This window comes from Peromyscus californicus, unplaced genomic scaffold (assembly GCF_007827085.1).
Source record: "Peromyscus californicus insignis strain IS unplaced genomic scaffold, ASM782708v3 Scaffold_7__1_contigs__length_154581171, whole genome shotgun sequence".
Taxonomy (NCBI): Eukaryota; Metazoa; Chordata; class Mammalia; order Rodentia; family Cricetidae; genus Peromyscus; species Peromyscus californicus.
In genome coordinates this window covers 101,561,370-101,578,618 of record NW_026294595.1, presented here as the reverse complement: position 1 = coordinate 101,578,618, position 17,249 = coordinate 101,561,370, and the positions used below count along the sequence as shown (strand labels likewise).

Below are 17,249 nucleotides of genomic sequence, written 5' to 3'. Positions count from 1 at the left end.
GTTTTAGGGTTCCTTTTCACCCAAGACATTTTTACATATTTATAGTCTGAGCTGCATTCCACACTTTAGAGAATGTGACTGTCCCTCAGTCACAGGGTCACTACTAGTTTCTGGTAATGCTGTCTTACTGACCGGTGGGTAACTTGTGAGTTACTGGAGGGAGGGGTTTTGGTGGAAGGGTGCCGACGACGAGGAGCGTGTGGAACCATGATGACCTCTACACTGCTGGTAGAAAGGTAAGGCAGGTGAGTTTACAGGAAGTGAGACTGTGGTAGAGGTAAACAGTGAGTAGAACTAGCCCTGGCGACAGTAGTGTTATTTAACAGAATAATAGCTTGACCAGTTCTTCAGCTCAGGCCAAGTACTCAGAAGGCCACTGGAAAGGTGACAGTCTGTCGGGAGGTGTTCCTGTGGCAGCCCTCAGGGACGTGTCTGCAGTCTGGGCTGTTTGGTCCATCAGCCTCTGCTGCCTTGAACTGAGCAGAGTCAGGAACCCACACTGTCAGACCTTCAGATCTTCTCCCGCCACCCCCGCCACGCTGGCTTTTCCACAAGGATGAAAGCAGTGTTGGCTATATCCAACAGGGCCGCTACTAGGAAAACAAAATGAGACTAGGCTATAGACCATGACATGCCCAGGGAATGGCCCCAGCACCAAACATTACTCCCCAAACACTATTCTCATTCTGTTTATCCAGCGTATTTAATTGTAAGAGCTATAGATGAAGTGTTGGTAAAACCAAACTCTGGCCCTTCTCGGAGGTATTGGCAGCTTCCTCTTCACTTAGGGCTGCAGAGCTTCTGGATGTTATCGGCCAGGCCCAGGCAATGCATGATGCGCTGCTTCTCAGCAGCCAGGTCCTCCGCAGAGACCTGGCCCAAGAGCTTCTGAATAAATATATCCTGATCTTGCAGAAAAATTTTCCTATTGACTCCTGCATTTGGCACATTCTCCAGGGACCCAGATTTGAATTGGAAGTTTAAATATCGGTTTCTTTTTAAACCGGGCGCTTTTTCTTCAATCCAGCACAACAGACTGCAAAGACAGAAATTCCTCATGTTACAAACCACACTGGACAGAGCTGGAGAGGGTAAATACATACAGTGCTGGGGTACAAGCATGAGGACCAGAGCTGAGACCCTCAGCACCCACGCAACAGCTGCACTGGCATGGTGGCCCACTTGTGATTCCAGGAGGGAGAGACAGGCTCCCTGCAAAGCTGGCTAGCCAGCCTCATGGAATCTGCAAGGTCTGCATTCAGTGAGAGACCCCGCCTCAGTAAATAAAGTGGAGACTGGTCAAGGAAGAAGATGACACTCAACATTAACCTCCAGCCTCCACATGCATGTACACATGTGTAAGCACGCACATATGAACACGCTACACACAGGTCAAAGAAAGAACCACACAGGAAAGCAGGTGGTGCTCACTTACACCTGAACTCATGTGGCAGGACCCATCTTCCCTGAAAGGCTGGCTCACTGTGGTGGCCCAGTGGCACCCTCATGTCCACCGCCACCCAAAGGCTACCGGTGACTACGTTTCCAACATTACTGTAGCCGGGCATTTGTTCTGTCTGCCTGTTTATTTACCATCAGGGGACTTCTGTGTAAAACTCGGCTTTGTGCCGAGGCTTACTGTTGCTTTAAGAGAATGCAGACAGGGAAGGCAGACAGCCACAAGCCTTGCACACTGCAAACTGTTGTTACCTCATGTGTGAATTCTCAAGTTATTTCACTGGATTCTCAGGGAAAGCAAGCTAGCAAATACCATCCTGTTGTTCACAAAGCATCTCTGTCCACTCTCATAGACTTAACGCTCTCCAAGATACTCCTTTACCTATGTTGCTTATTATTATCATTATTACTTTTTTTTTTTTTTTTTTTGGTTTTTCAAGACAGGGTTTCTCTGTGTAGCTTTGTGCCTTTCCTGGATCTCGCTCTGTAGACCAGGCTGGCCTCGAACTCACAAAGATCCGCCTGCCTCTGCCTCCCGAGTGCTGGGATTAAAGGCATGCGCCACCACCGCCCGGCTTCATTATTACATTTTTTTTTCATTATTACATTTTTATATTATTATTAGTAGAGCTATACCTGGCCACAGAAAACAGAAATCTCTGCCTTAGTTGATCGTGATCTCAATCAAATACATCACTGAATATTAAAAAGTAGCAAAAACAGCTGATCAAACTTTATCTAAAAATTAGTCCCCATGTGTATTTTGCAAAGTTCACAGAACACTCTGTGTGTGTTGGTAATTCCAGCTAAAGTATGAAATTCTCGAGTTGGAGGTGGGCTATACACTCTATATAGTAAATTGAAGGCCAGCCTGGGCTACATAGTGAGATCCTGTCTCAAAAAATTAATAAAAAATTAAGAAAAAGAAAATGATGACTCAGACTAATTTGAATGTAGTTTATTCACTATTTTTACTTTAATTCTGGATAAAATAAATTTGAGTTATTCCAAACAGTTTTATCTACCTAAGACAACTTCATATATCACATTTCCAAATAACACAGTGTTGAGGTTTGAGGCAATACAGAATGCCAACGTGTTTTGTGCACCTCAGTTTCCTCATAGCTAAAAATATGCAATGGTGGGAATGGTACATATACTCAAGAGGCTGAGGCAGGAGGACTGCCTGAGCCTAGGAGTTTGGGATCAGCCTGGACAACACAGTGGCATCCTATCTCTAAGATAAATAGAAAAATAAGCAAATAATACAGCTTAAATTAATTACTTGCATAACTTTTACTTGCTTTAATTCTATAAGCCATTATTTGTTTAATAGCAACTGGACTTCCATTGTTCCTTCACACCTCAGAGGGCGTAAAGGATGGAAAGACAACATAAACAAGATGAGAGCTCTCTCTCTACAGGAGCAGACACTTGTCTTGGGTCTGGATGCCAGGGAAGGGTTACCCTTAGACTGCCCGAGGACATTAAGAGTCTCTTCCGACTTCTCACAACTCACCCCTTGTTCTGGGTCTCGAGCTGCACGGTCATTTTCAGATACTGATCTTCTTTCCGGTCTTCCAAGGTGGCAGAAATAAGAGAAAGCTCCCCAAAGAGGCAGACCAGCCAGGTCAGGCGAGAAATGCCACTGAATGCAAGGAAGCCAAATTTCTCTTCTTCCAGTGGGCTAGCTGCAAGAAATCACAGGCTAAGGGAGCTGGGAAAAGGACTTTCTCACAAAGATCCATGCAGAGGGAAGCTGAATGATCAAGAGGACGTCCTGCTTCATGGCACGAATGTGTACAGTGATCAATGAAAGGATGAAAAGCAAGGTGTGGTTAAATGGAAAATGTTTCTTTTCTTTTAAAAACATACAGTATTGGGGGCTCAGAGGTTAATAACGAGCACTGACTGCTTTTCCAGAGGTCCTGAGTTCACTTCCCAGCTACCACATGATGGCTCACAACCATCTGTAATGAGATCTGGTGCCCTCTTCTGGCCTGCAGGGACACATGCAGACAGAACACTGTACATAATAAATAAATAAATCTTAAAAGTTTCACATTTCTAGCCGGGCGGTGGTGGCGCACGCCTTTAATCCCAGCACTCGGGAGGCAGAGCCAGGCGGATCTCTGTGAGTTCGAGGCCAGCCTGGTCTACAGAGCGAGATCCAGGAAAGGCGCAAAGCTACACAGAGAAACCCTGTCTCGAAAAACCAAAAAAAAAAAAAAAAAAAAAAAAAAAGTTTCACATTTCTATTTCTAATATACTGGATACAATTAGATATACATATAAAAAGAAGTATTCATGCATATACATACTTATCTTTTCAATAAGTGGTTTAGAGAGACCTGGTAAGTGGAGAACTAGGACATTTTATTAGCCTTTGAGACTTAGATTCTTGTAAGCATTGCCTGTGCAGATGGCGGAAGGAGAATGTCACCATGGCAACCTGAAGTGTAAATACATTTAGTCTAGTTCAGGATCAAGAAAGTTGGTCTCGCCGGGGGTGGGGGTGGGGAGTGGGGGTGGGTGGGTGGTGGTGGTGGTGGTGGTCTTTAATCCCAGCACTCGGGAGGCAGAGGCAGGCGGATCTTTGTGAGTTCAAGGCCAGCCTGGTGTACAGAGTGAGTTCTGGGACAGCCAGGACTAGACAGAGAAACCCTATCTTGAAAAAATAAAGGAAAGAAGGAAGGAAGGAGGGAAGGAGGGAGGGAGGGAGGGAAAGAAAGGAAGTTGGTCTCATGTTGAGCATTTTCTGGGTTTTTAAAGACAGCACACTCACTCCAAATGAGGATCTTCATGAAAAATCTGTGTGGCCACTCCCCACCCGCCTCTGCCCTCCCAGTCTTAAATATAACCTAAGTTTGAGGGACTTCTCTCTGTGACACTATAACCAAATACACCTTCTGCCTTTGGCAAACTTAAAATAATGAGCACATTCCAAAACAATAGCAGATTAGTAATAAAAGCAACAAAAAGTTCAGTGAAGTCACAGGGAATTAAGTGTCAAACAGGCTCCTTCTGGGCTGGTCTTCACCTGCTGCAGGATGCTGAACAGAACTCAGTAGCCACCAGAAGCTTGAGCCACACAGTGAAACTCCAGCCTGGCTCTGTCACATGTGTGCCCTTGGTCAAATGACTCGGCTTTGTGAGCTCAGGTCTCTACCCATACATATCACAAGGATAAACGAAACTTCAGTTTCGTTATAAGACAACACATACCACACTCTCAGCAGTTTCTTGCTCCAGTGAACGGCCATGCCACTTCCTGTCATAACTCATAACATTTTCAAGACAAGACATTCTTGTTGCTCAATAATGCCCTTCTACACAGAAGGGTCTCCTTTCTGTAATAAAAGCCCTGGAGAAGGGAGGTACAGACACTCAAGGGTGGACCAGAAAGGACTCAATCCAAGGTGACCCTAAGATCTGGATAATTACCTACAGTTAATACTTTAAGAATGACGGACATAAAAATTCAAATTACACATTTCGGACGACTGGTTTGGCCACTGTCCTTCTAACCTGATGGAGGAAGAGAGTAAAAGTTGTTTGTTCTGCATAAGATGTATGAAAACATTCTCTTCTCCAAACATCTGTTCCCAATCCTTTCTGAAAAGTTTTCACCTACGATATTCTGTAGAAAAATAACCTTAAACCAGCTGTCTCATTTTTACGGTGGTGAGGACAGCCCAGAGCCTGTCTCTGTGCTAGGCCAGCACTCTAACCCTGAACTCCCTTTCCAGACCTAGTTAAAACATCACCAAGAACAATTCTGCCGGAAGACTGGGACGGAAGCATCCTTGAGATTTGGGACTCAGCTTTTCACTCAAGGCTGCAGCAAGGATTAAATCTCATTAAGGGAAGAACAAGCCAGAGTGACGTTAATCTTTGCTGTCAACTTGATTAGGTTTGGAGTCACCCGGAGTCACACTTTTGGGTGTGTCTTTAAGGGACTTTAGAGAGTTTTACACAAGGAAGAAGCACCATGAATGTGGGCGTCACCCACACCACGGGCTGAAGTCCTGCACAGAACAGAAAGTGGAAAGAGCAAAGGAGGGATTCCCAGCGCTCGTGTCTCTGCTTCTGGACTGAGGATACAGTGTAACCACCCTCAGGAGCAGATACAATGTAAACACCCTGCCAGGCTAACCCCTCAGCAACAGACACAATGTAAACACCCTGCCAGGTTAACCCCTCAGCAGCAGACACAATGTAAACACCCTGCCAGGTTAACCCCTCAGCAACAGACACAATGTAAACACCCTGCCAGGTTAACCCCTCAGCAGCAGACACAATGTAAACACCCTGCCATGGCTAACCCCTCAGCAGCAGACACAATGTAAACACCCTGCCACAGTGCCGAACCCCTCAGCAGCAGACACAATGTAAACACCCTGCTACAGCAACAAAAGGACCCTTCCTTAAGTTGCTAGTGTCAGGTGTTCTACTGATATCCCTTTAATCTTTTAAAAGTTCCCTTCATTTTTCTGTGTGTGGGTGCTTTGCCTGTATGTATGACTGTGCACCATGCATCTGCACTGCTTCCCAGGGTGTTGGGCCCCCTGGGGCTGGAGTTCTAGACAGTTATAATCCACCATGTGGATGCTGGGAATCAAACCCGGGTCTGTGGAAGAGCAGCCAGTGCGTGCTCTTAACGTCTGAAGCATCTCTCCAGACCCTTTACTCTAATCTCTTTGTGACATAAATTATGTGTGCAGGTACCACTGAGGCACTTAGGGATATGTTCCTCTCCTGGTCTGCACTTGGCTCTCTTTAATTGCTTCTTGTCTTTCAGCTTCGATAATCTTACTAACTTTTCCTCATTTTGACATGACCGGAAATGATATGACAGAAGCCGTGTGAAGTCAAGAACAAGCTGCACTTGAGCAGAGGCCCCTGAGGCACTGAGAGCTCCTGAGACCGTTCCATGACGACTCTCATCTGGGTGGTTTCTGCTCCCGGTGGTGGCCGTACGGAGGATGACTGGTTTTGGAACCTCCCTCGTGGCTAGCAAGCCTGCCTCACACTGACCTGTGAAGTGAAGAGACCCTTTCAGCAGCTCTTTCCCCATCACTTCTTTCTTCAGGAATGCAAATTCTTCCATCAAGAGTTCAATATGCTCCTCATGCAGGACTTTCCCTGTAGTGACAAATGGAATAAAAGGTGGCCATTATCCACAGCGAACAGCTAGCTGTGTGCTCGGAGGCCATGTCCTTCTTCCTCCAGAACAGGCTATGGGATGTCCACAGACAGTGTTCAGAGCACACACTAGGACAATGCCCCGCTATCCTTACATACCCCAGCAGACATTAACGTGCATGGGTTCTAACACCTCTTTAAATCCCTGTGAATACTTATTTTCTGGTTAATAGTGTACTGTGGAATAATCCTTCTGTACACTGTACAATGTGTTCCTCTCACTGTTAATAAAAAGCTGATTGGCCGATAGGCAGGCAGGATTTTCAGGGCAAAGAGAATGCTGGGAAGAAGAAATGGAGTCTTGGGTGTCAGAAGATACTCAGAAAGAAGCAAGATGAGCTGGGCATGGTGGCACATGCCTTTAATCCCAGCACTCCGCCCACAATAGCACTAGGGTGTGTTTAACTAGGAATGTTAAACACACAGGGTTGTCCCTTTAAAGGGAGGGATGTATAACCTGTTATCTGCCCAGAAGGCTGAGAGCAGAGGGGGTTAATAGCCTGGTGACCCTTGTGCACAGACCCTTATGAGCTTGTCAATCTGTAGAACCTATCTTTATGGAAGGTGTCACATGTACTTTACAGAGAGTTTTCATGTAGTCTCATCTTAAGCTTTATTATGCACATGGGATTGAATTAATTACCACCAGGAAAATTTAAAATAAACTACTCAGGGTCAGGCTCTTGAAGTTTGAACCCACACCAGCTACTTAGGTATGCTGAACTGAACTACCTTCTTGCCTCCCAAGAATCAGGACTGTGATGGCCATGGTGGTCACAGAGACCCCTACAGATATCCTAACGAATAGGATATCTTTTGTAGTTCTTATCTGCATTTTCTTTTTTTTTTTTTTTTTTTTTTTTTTTTTGAGACAGGGTTTCTCTATATAGTTTTGGTGCCTGTCCTGGATCTCACTCTGTAGATCAGGCTGCCTCTGCCTCCCAAGTGCTGGGATCAAAGGCGTGCACCACCACTGCCTGACTTATCTGCATTTCTTTAAAGACTGGACCTGTTATACTTGTTTGCCACTTTGGAAAATGAAAATTTCTACAACATGACCTTCTTTAGTCAGGTTACTTGGTTTGTTTTTAGTTGTAGACTCCTGTGGATATTCTAAATGCTAAGCTTTTCTCAAGGATGCTATTTGCATAGAGCTTCCATAGCAAAGGCTGCCATTTTCCACATTAGTCCATCTCTCCTTTGAAGCATCGAAAGTCGCTGACCTGTTGACAGTTTTACCCTTGTCCTTTCCTGGTGCCACACAAAGAAACTGCTGCCACATCAATGTTATGAAGGACAATGTCTTCAATGAATGATAGTTGGAAAAGCGGATATTCACATGCAAAATACACTACACACTTACCAAATCAACTCACAACATAGGAAATACTTAACCATAAGCTAGGAGACAATAGATGAAAACACATGGTAAATTCTGGAGAACACTGGCTCTGTGGCTGGGAGAAAAGACCATCACCAGAAACAACTTAGCAAGAGCTGAGGATTCCATCCCTGTAGGAAGCATGGCACAGGTAGCAGGCATGATGTAAGCAACAGGCAGGGCAGCGGGCAGCAGGAAGCAGGTATGGCAGCATGCAGCAGGAAGCAGGTATGGCAGCAGGCAGCAGGAAGCAGGTATGCAGCAGGCAGCAGGCAGGGCAGCAAAGCAGGAAGCTGAGTGAGCACATCTTTAACCAAAAGCACAAAGCAGAGAAAAAGAGAGAGGCAGCCAGAAAAAGGATGAGGCTATATAACCTCAAACTTGCAGACTTAACTCCTTTTTGTTTGTTTGTTTGTTTGTTTTGTTTTTCAAGACAGGGTTTCTCTGTGTGGTTTTGGTGCCTGCCCTGGATCTCACTCTGTAGACCAGGCTGGCTTCAAACTCACAGAGATCAGACTGGGTCTACCTCCCGAGTGCTAGGATTAAAGGCGTGTGCTACTGCTGCCTGGCCAGACTTAACTCTTAAACTTCTACAAACAGTGCCACTAACTGGGAACCAAGTGCTCAAATCAGAGCCTATTTCTTGTTTAAATCACCATAAGTGGACTAGGCAGATTGCTTAGGTAAGACCAGAAAAGGACAGACTACAGAAGCCAAAACAACACAAATGACATGCCATCAAACCAAATGCTATGCGTGACAATTAACAGAATAAAAACACTACTTAAAAACGAATTAAAATACTTGCAAAATATAGATCCAGTAAAAGGGTTAATATCCAGAATGTATAGAGAACTCAACAGTAAAAATGGTAATAATAACCAAAATTCCAAATAGTAATATGCATAGAAATTTTTCCAAAGAAGACATACAAATCCATTCTAACAGGAAAAAAAGGTTCAACATTTATCATTAGAAAAATGAAAATATAACCCACAATGAAATATCACCTCATTCCATTTAGAATGTCTGTTACAAAAAAGGCCAAAACACTTACTGACAGGGATATGAACTGAAGGAAAGGGTCCCACCCCTACACATTGCCAGCACGGTCCATAACTTAGTGTCCTTATGGAAAACCCTGTGGAAGTTCCTCACAGGCTTCCAGAGAAACCTAACAGGACCTACCCATCCCATCACCATGTGTGTAAACCACAGAAAACGGAATGTCAAAGAGACATCTGGATCCTGTTCATCTCAGCACTGTTCCAAGAGTCAATACACAGATTCAGAACAAATACACTAGGGTCTGCCTGCCCACAACAGAATACTATTCTTCCACAGTGAAGCTGAAATCCTGTAATACCCAGAAATGAGGGGGAGCCTAGAGGGGATTATGTTAAACGAAACTGAAATGACCAGGCACAGAAAGAAACATGACGGTGCCATTCACTATGTGGGATATGAGAAGCCAATGTCCGGGAAGTAGAGAGAAGAATAATGTTTACCAGAGGTGGGGGAGGAAGGCAGGAGGGGCTAGTCAATGAATACAGATTTAAAGGAAGAAGGGACCAGTCCTGTTGGGCTGGTCCTCCATCCTGCCCCATCCACACCATATCCAACCTCCTGGCCTAGCCCAGGTTGCACATCCTGCGCTCTGGTCTGGAGGGCTCCCTGGACTCTAGCCTGCCTGCTCTCTCCCCAATCCCCAGACCTAAACCAGATCACACAGTTGTGCACCAGCTCATCCTGGTGAGTCCTTGGAACCTCACCTGCCTGCACCATCCCCAATCCTCAGGCCTAGCCTTGGTGGCATAGACTGTCTGCCAGCCTAGCTAGTCTATTTAGTGGCCAAGATCCTGGCCCACCCATACTATCCTCACTCCCAGGCACAGCTCGGGTCGCACATCTTACACACCAGTCAAACCGATCCAGCCAGGTATACACCATTTCTCACCACTGCTTTCTTACCAAGGCTTCCTTCTTTACCACTGAACTGGAATCATCCTGTTCCTCCTATCCAAAACCAACCCTGAATCTGAAAGTATTATCCAACTCCTCGTACCTGATACAACATTAACTGAACTCGTGCAACAACTAAAACAAAAACATACTTCCATTCAGCAGAGGCAGCCTAGAATCTCACACTAGACACACAATCCAGAGAGCCCACATGCCAAGGTCTCATTGGAAAAACCACAAGATGAAATGCTAAGACAGTGTGTCCTCCCCTCAAAGCCAGAAGGTCTACAGAAGTGTTCTCCAGTGAGACTTACTTAAGTGAATCCCAGGAGACTGAGCAAAATTTTTAAACCTTTATTTTTATTTTGTGGGTATGGGTGTTTTGAGTGCATGTATGTTATGTCTGTGCACCACGTGTGGAGTCCAGAAGAGGATATCAGAAGCCCTGGGACTGGAGTTATGGACAGTTATGAGCTGCCATACAGGTGCTAGGAATCAAACCCAGGTCCTCTGGAAGAGCAACCATTTCTCTTGAGTGCTGAGCCATCTCCCCAGCCCCAGGACACAGATTAAGAAACAAACAACCAAACTTACACAGTTTAAAGAAGACAGAAGCAAACATGAATGCAATGAACTTAAACAGAACAGCGATAACCACCTGAGTGATGCCTAAGAGAACACAAACAGAAGGCCGAACAGATGACAGGGACAATTAGGATCTGAAAACAGGATCAGTAAAGAGACAGAAACACTGAGGAGAACTCAAGCTGAAATGAAGGCAGAACTGAAAAATGTAATAACCCAATTAGAAAATTCAGGGGAAAGCCTTAAAGTAGAATGGATAAAACAGAAGATACGATATCCAGACTTTGGGTCTCCCCAAACTGCTCTTAGTTCTGCTGCATGGAAAACAAGAAACTCTCAGATACCAAATGGGCACAGCTGCTTGACTTTGGACTTCCAACCTCCAGTGGTATGAGCTAAATAAATCTCTTTTCTTCATTATTATCAACTGCAGACCTTCTGTTATAGTAACACCAAACAAAGATCTCTACCCCCAAAACTTTTGACTAAGCCTACAAAGTGCTTAAAAGAGTTTCCTGGTGTACAGTGAACATTTAGTACTTATTCCCTTAATGGAACAAAGAAACTACATAGTATATGTATAAGACGGGGTTGGGGATTTAGCTCAGTGGTAGAGCGCTTGCCTAGCAAGAGCAAGGCCCTGGGTTCGGTCCTCAGCTCCCGGCGGGGGGGGGGGGGGGGGGGGGGGGGGGGGAGTATATGTATAAGACATCAATTACTTTGACTTGGGCATTTTCCCGTTTGTAAGTATCTGAGGTACAACCAAAATATCAACATCGTGACACTATCACATGTGGAAACCCATGCACTGTTCCATTAGAACAAGGCCAAGGGTCTAAAAACTCCTCCACATCCTAATCCATACACTTCCGTATGCATCCAGAGCCTGTGGGCAAGAGAGAGATGGGGGAACTCTTAGCACAAAGCAGATGCAGATAAGGCAATTTCCATGAAAGGCAGAAAGATGGTACCCTAGAAACTCAGGGGGCAGAAACCTGGCACAAGGTCTGTGTTCCAGAGAATACGTCACCTTTCTGTGCAGCCAGCTCCCACAGGTCCTGGGCTGCTGCAAATGACAGTGTCATGGGGTATTCCACGAGGACATGCTTGCCAGCCTGAAGAAACTGCCTTTGAAAACAGAAACACAGGGAAAGGATTCTTCAGGTAAACACTCAAATGCCCTGTGTGTCAGAAAGCACAACACTGCAAATGCACAAGAGTCTGTGTGCGAATGTAACAACAGCCAAGAGTCAGTGCCCTGCAAAATAAGGAATGAGCTACGCCTCAATCTTTGTCCATACTGTGAGGAAGAACTTTTCTAGTTATAAAATCATTTGACTATTCATCATTGTTCAAACTCTAGTTTGCTTTCTACTACTGTGATAAACTATAACCAAAAGCAACTTGGGGAGGAAAGGGTTTATTTCATCCCACCCCACCCCCTTTTTTTTGGAGATATGATATCACTATGTAGCTCTGACTATCCCAGAACTCACAATGTAAACCAGGCTGGCCTGGAACTCACAGAGGTCTGCTTGCCTCTGCTTCCCAAATGCTGGGATTAAAGGCATGCGCCACCACTGTGCAGAATGACAGTAGATCACAGAATAACCAGAACTTTCTGTGTTGACCATTAAGTCCCATTTGCATAGTTTTAGCTTGCTCAGTCCTCTTCGTCTACCTGCACCAGGAAACCTACCTTATATAGTCTTCATGGCTGGAGCTCTCACTGCAGATGTAGGCGACCTCAACCTCTTGGCTGCAGAGAGCATCTTCCAGAGAAATCTGCCGTACTTCATCAAGGCTCCCGAGTTCTCGTCTGTTTCAGAATAACACAGTCTCAAAAGCAGACAGAACCAAGACTTATATTGAATGAACAGGACTCTTCTCCCCTCCTCCCAACAATGCCCAGGGATGGGGCTTTTGGAAAGTAAGAAATTCATTTTCTCTTTCCTATTTCCTGGGTATTTCACTGTAGAGTGAGGAGAGCCAGCAGCATCAGGGTTGAAGACAGGGGACCTGGAATGCCAGCACTGCCACCAATAGCTTGTAGAAGCTAGAAGTCTTCCAAGTTATTTCTCTAAGATAAAAAGAATCAGACCTTTGTATCGCACATAAAAGGATCTTTGTGGTCATTTCCTACTGGAAAACTAAGCTCCCGGTCAAATACTGTGACTACCTAGCCAAATCTCACACACGCATCAATCACCCTGATACAAACTACCACATACTCCAAGCTCCTTCACATACTTCAAGGCTTGGTGACCCCCAGGAGAAAAGCCAGCATCCCTGCCTCCATTACAACCGGCCCAGAGAGGCTCTAACTGCCACAGCTGACCAGTGGGGCCAGGATGGAGACCTGAGTGACTGTCACAATGACAGAGAACTGAATGGTGAAAGCGCCAAGGCCATGTCATTCTGTACCGTGCCCCAGGGCCAAAGCTGTAGGGAGTGAGTGGTCCTAGAAGGATGCTGTCAACCTGGGGCAGCCAGCAGACGCTCCAGCCAACAGGGAATTTGTGAGCTACCCAACCCACACTGCTAGGTTTGACCAACACTTACTGTCTGCCTACTGTGTGCTGGGCGCTGTGGGAGAAAGCATGGAGAATGAGCTCACATTCCGACAGAGGCATGCAGACACACCTACACATGCACCACCACCACCATCACCAAAAAGACTACGTGAGAAGTGTGCAGGGAAATGGATGGAGACTGGGGAAGGCCAGGAACACATCTAGGTTTCAAGACAGGCTTTCTAGGGAAGAAATGGAACCCAGAAGGGAGACCATAGACAAGAGAACAATGATACCAGGACGCAGGAAAGCAGGGCTGTGAGTGGGCCATCTTCCCAGATGATCTAGGGGGTCGAGGAAGTCTCAAGGCATGCACCGTGGCAACTAACTAGGGCTTACAGAAAGAATATTTCCACTTCAACCTCGAGGGCACATTATACTTGACTCTAACTTCAGGTAGGGCCCACTGGGGTGTGTTGGCTAACAATAATCATGATTTCCCTGTTGCATGCAGCCCTCCCTCCCCACCTTGAATCGGACAGGGAAGAAAGGATGGACTTAGAGAAGATCCCAGCACATATGGTTTTCTCTCATGCCTGGAAATAGGAGCCAACTCAAGTCAGTCAGGCTGGGAAAATGTGGCCCCGTGAGTTAAACACAAAAAGACTTTCTGCACAGATCACCACAGTAGTCATTTATGACTTGTGAAAATATTTATCTGGCTAGGCATGTGGCACACACCTTTAATCCAGCACTCAGGAGGCAGAGGCAGGTCTGTGAATTCAAGGCCAGCCTGAGCTCCAGGACAGCTATGGCTACTCAGAGAAACCCTGTCTGGAAAAAAACAAAAAACAAACAAACAAAAAAAAAAAGGAAAAATATTTATCTGATGTCCTTCTGGAACATTGGAAGTAGAGATCTGCCTGAACTTGTCCCCAACACATCTCACCCCCCAGCATCTGTGTCTACTTCATAATTGATCCGACATGGCAGATGCTTAGCCGGTGAGTGGGGTGAGGGCAGACCTGACCATGAAGAAAGAAAGAAAGAAGGAAAGAAGGAGGGTTCAATTTGCTTCCACTGAGTTATGGTGAAAAAAATCCACACAGAAAATAAAAGCATAAAGGGGCCTGGAGTGGAGTGCGGGAAGATGGGCAGTGGAGGGTAAAGAAGCAACTAGAACAAATTTTACTTAAAAATGCATAAGGAGACCTAATAATGTGCATGTTAACTTCAGAAAAATTAATTTAAAAAAAGTTCAGCTCTGTGGTTGATATATTGTGCACCCCAATAAACTTATCTGGGGTCAGAGAACAGAACAGCCACTAGATATAGAGGCCAGAAAATGGTGGCACTCACGCCTTTAATCCCAGCATTCCAGAGGCAGAGAGAGATCTGTCTGGATCTCTGTGAGTTCAAGGCCACACCAGAAACAGCCAGGCATGGTGACAAGAGCCTTTAATCCCAGGAAGTGATGGCAGAAAGCAGAAAGGTATATAAGGTGTGAGGACAAGGAACTAGAGCCTGGTTAAGCTTTCAGGCTTTTGATCAGCAGTTCAGCTGAGATCCATTTGGATGAGGACACAGAGGCTTCCAGTCTGAGGAAACAGGATCAGCTGAGGAATTGTGAGGTGAGGAAGCTGTGGCTTGTTCTGCTTCTCTGATCTTCCAGCGTTGACCCCAGTACCTGGCTCCAGGTTTGTTTTTATTAATAAGACCTGTTAAGATTTGTGTTACACAGCTCACTTACCAGTGTGAAAAGAACACATAGTGTTGGACTCAAACACTTTCCTTTAAATGAAATTCTTGGGTTTTGCAGTTGTTATACCCTCAACAAGACCACTGAATGGGTCTATGTCCCTGCTTTCTCATCTTGAACTGGAGTTGGTACTAGTACTGAGTACTGAGAACGGTGTAAGGACAACAGTGTGCAAAGCCACCAGGAAGACTGTTTTGAATGACAGAATGGCTAAGCGACACACACCCAGACTTCTTTCAGGCCAAACCTCACCATTAGCTTCTGTAGTAAACAAACATCGTGCCCATTTGCTGCTCCATGTGGGGTCTGCACTGGGCATCACTCACTGGACATGCGGCTGGAGGCCCCTGACTCTTCAGTTCCCCGACCACTCTAGTAGGGTTTCTAGCACCCACTCTGTGCGGTTCTCGGGAGAAGCTGGCTTTCCCTTACTCTGGGTCGAGAAAACACCCATGCCCTGTGGTGTTACCACTCACTGTGATTTCCATGAATTGTGGAGCACACCCCAAGTGGGACTTACCTGGACACAAACCCAATCAGGTTTAGGAATGCTGACGAGTGTGGATCCTTCAAGTCTCTTATCCTCACGGAGCCAGCTCTGCCAACACCAACCACAACCACGCCAAATTTCTTCTCAGGCTGAAATACCAAAGACCAATGTGGGGTTTGAAAACAGTCCAGGCATTTGATGAAGTACATCAAAACAGAGGGCTGGCAAGCAAGGGAGGCTGGCAACCAGACATCCAAGAGTTGGAGTAAGACTATCCAGGTCTCAGCCACAAGAGACTCGGAACCAAAACATTTTCAGAAAGGGCTCTGCCCATTTCTCCCTGTTAAAGACCTCCTGGGCATCTACCAGAAAGTTCCGCCCATTTGGTTCTATTTCCGACCACTTCTCCACAGTTAAGGGGATTTTCTGTTGTAAGCCACACCTCCCCTGAGTCCAGCATCTACACACATGGGCTCTACTCAGCTGGGAGTCATTCAGAGGCAATCCTGCTATGTAAGAGGCTGACAGACAAGGGCGCACAGGAAGACATCTCTTTATTCAGACTCAAGACCCAAGTTGCTTAAGTCCTTACCATGCCTGAGTTCCAGCCACCTTCATATTCACTCTACTCTGGTACTTTACACAGTAATTAAATAATACTGCTAGAAGACAAATGTTAATAAACTACACTAAAAAAATAAAGTCCATTTTAAAAACTATATAACAACACATTATAATCCAAATATAAGTTACTGCCACATTCATTAAACCCAGTTCTATTTATGTGCATATATATGTAACAATTATAATTAATGAAAAAGAGGCCATGAATATGAGAGGGAGTGATGGGGGGAGGAATATGGAAGGGTTGGAGGGGAGAAGTGAGGGGAGAAAGGATGCAATTATACTTTAATTTTTAAAAATTGAAAAAAAAATTTGGATGAGAAAAATAAAATTGATTTTACCATTACAGCCACAAGCTAAGTCTGGAATCCACTGTTTATGTGGTGTAAATCTTGGTAACTAAGTTAAGGAAGTAAATGGATTCCCAGCATTTAAGACTGTTTTAGGCCACAATGAGATTGGAGCCCTACTGGACCTTCCAATGAGGGTAAGCAATGCAGTAATTACCATGTGGACTGCAGTGGACCTGTTCGGACAGACACACCTCACTGGGACTGAAGGGACACTAGCCCACTCGAGCATGTGGCTCTGGCAGGCCTCGCCCTTCTCCCCAGTTCCCTCTGCCTTGCTAAAAGCCATTAGATAACATTTCTAACACAGCCCCCAAGGTCCATTCCCTTATTTGGCCACTTCCTCCTCCTGAGGCTGATTACCAAGGTCCAGCACTCAAAAGTCCCCTTTGGCTCTCCTAATTAACATGCCCAATTAAAATTAAACACCTCATCCTAACACAGGGTTTCCCCTTTACCTTTATAAACTACCATTTGCCTGTGTGCCATGTCTGTTTCCTCTGTATCCAGAGGCAGTCCTTTGTCCCTCTGGGCAAACACCTCTGTCCCCTTCCCCCTCATCCCCAATCTCCTCTACCACCACAGCCTAGCCCGTTCTAACACAGACCTCCCCTTCTTCTCTGCTTAACAACGACACCCGAAAGGTGTAATTTTTTTGCTGCTGTTTTCTGCCTGAGTCAGAAAGCAGTCACTTTAACTTTTCTTCCCCAATTAATAAAGGATCGCTCTATGAAAACAGGTGTTTGGGTGTGGTGCCTAATCCGGGGCCTGAGAGGGAGCCCCCCCCCCCCCCCACGTGCAGCAGTTCCCTTCAGTGACAGCTGTGGGAGCAGATGAGCTCCTGGTTGGTGGCTAGAGTGGACAATCCAGGAAGTCACTGGAAGGTGTCTATGAAGAAGTAACCAGAGACAGAATGCCCTAT

The 17,249-nt window shown here is 45.6% G+C and overlaps 1 protein-coding gene across 2 annotated transcripts in view; it reads right to left on the bottom strand.

Moving 5' to 3' along the window:
* Nucleotides 1-684: 684 nt before the first annotated feature.
* The window catches only part of Blvra (biliverdin reductase A), a 31,213-nt gene continuing 14,648 nt past the window's right edge, over nt 685-17,249 (bottom strand). For both annotated transcript variants that reach the window (XM_052724085.1, XM_052724086.1), the window contains 6 exons: nt 15,384-15,502; nt 12,291-12,410; nt 11,622-11,719; nt 6,496-6,603; nt 2,978-3,149; nt 685-1,036 (listed from right to left, as the gene is read on the bottom strand). In XM_052724085.1, coding sequence (XP_052580045.1) covers nt 781-1,036; nt 2,978-3,149; nt 6,496-6,603; nt 11,622-11,719; nt 12,291-12,410; nt 15,384-15,502 — 873 coding nt within the window. In that variant the 3' untranslated portion in view covers nt 685-780. The remainder of the gene's footprint in view (nt 1,037-2,977; nt 3,150-6,495; nt 6,604-11,621; nt 11,720-12,290; nt 12,411-15,383; nt 15,503-17,249) is intronic.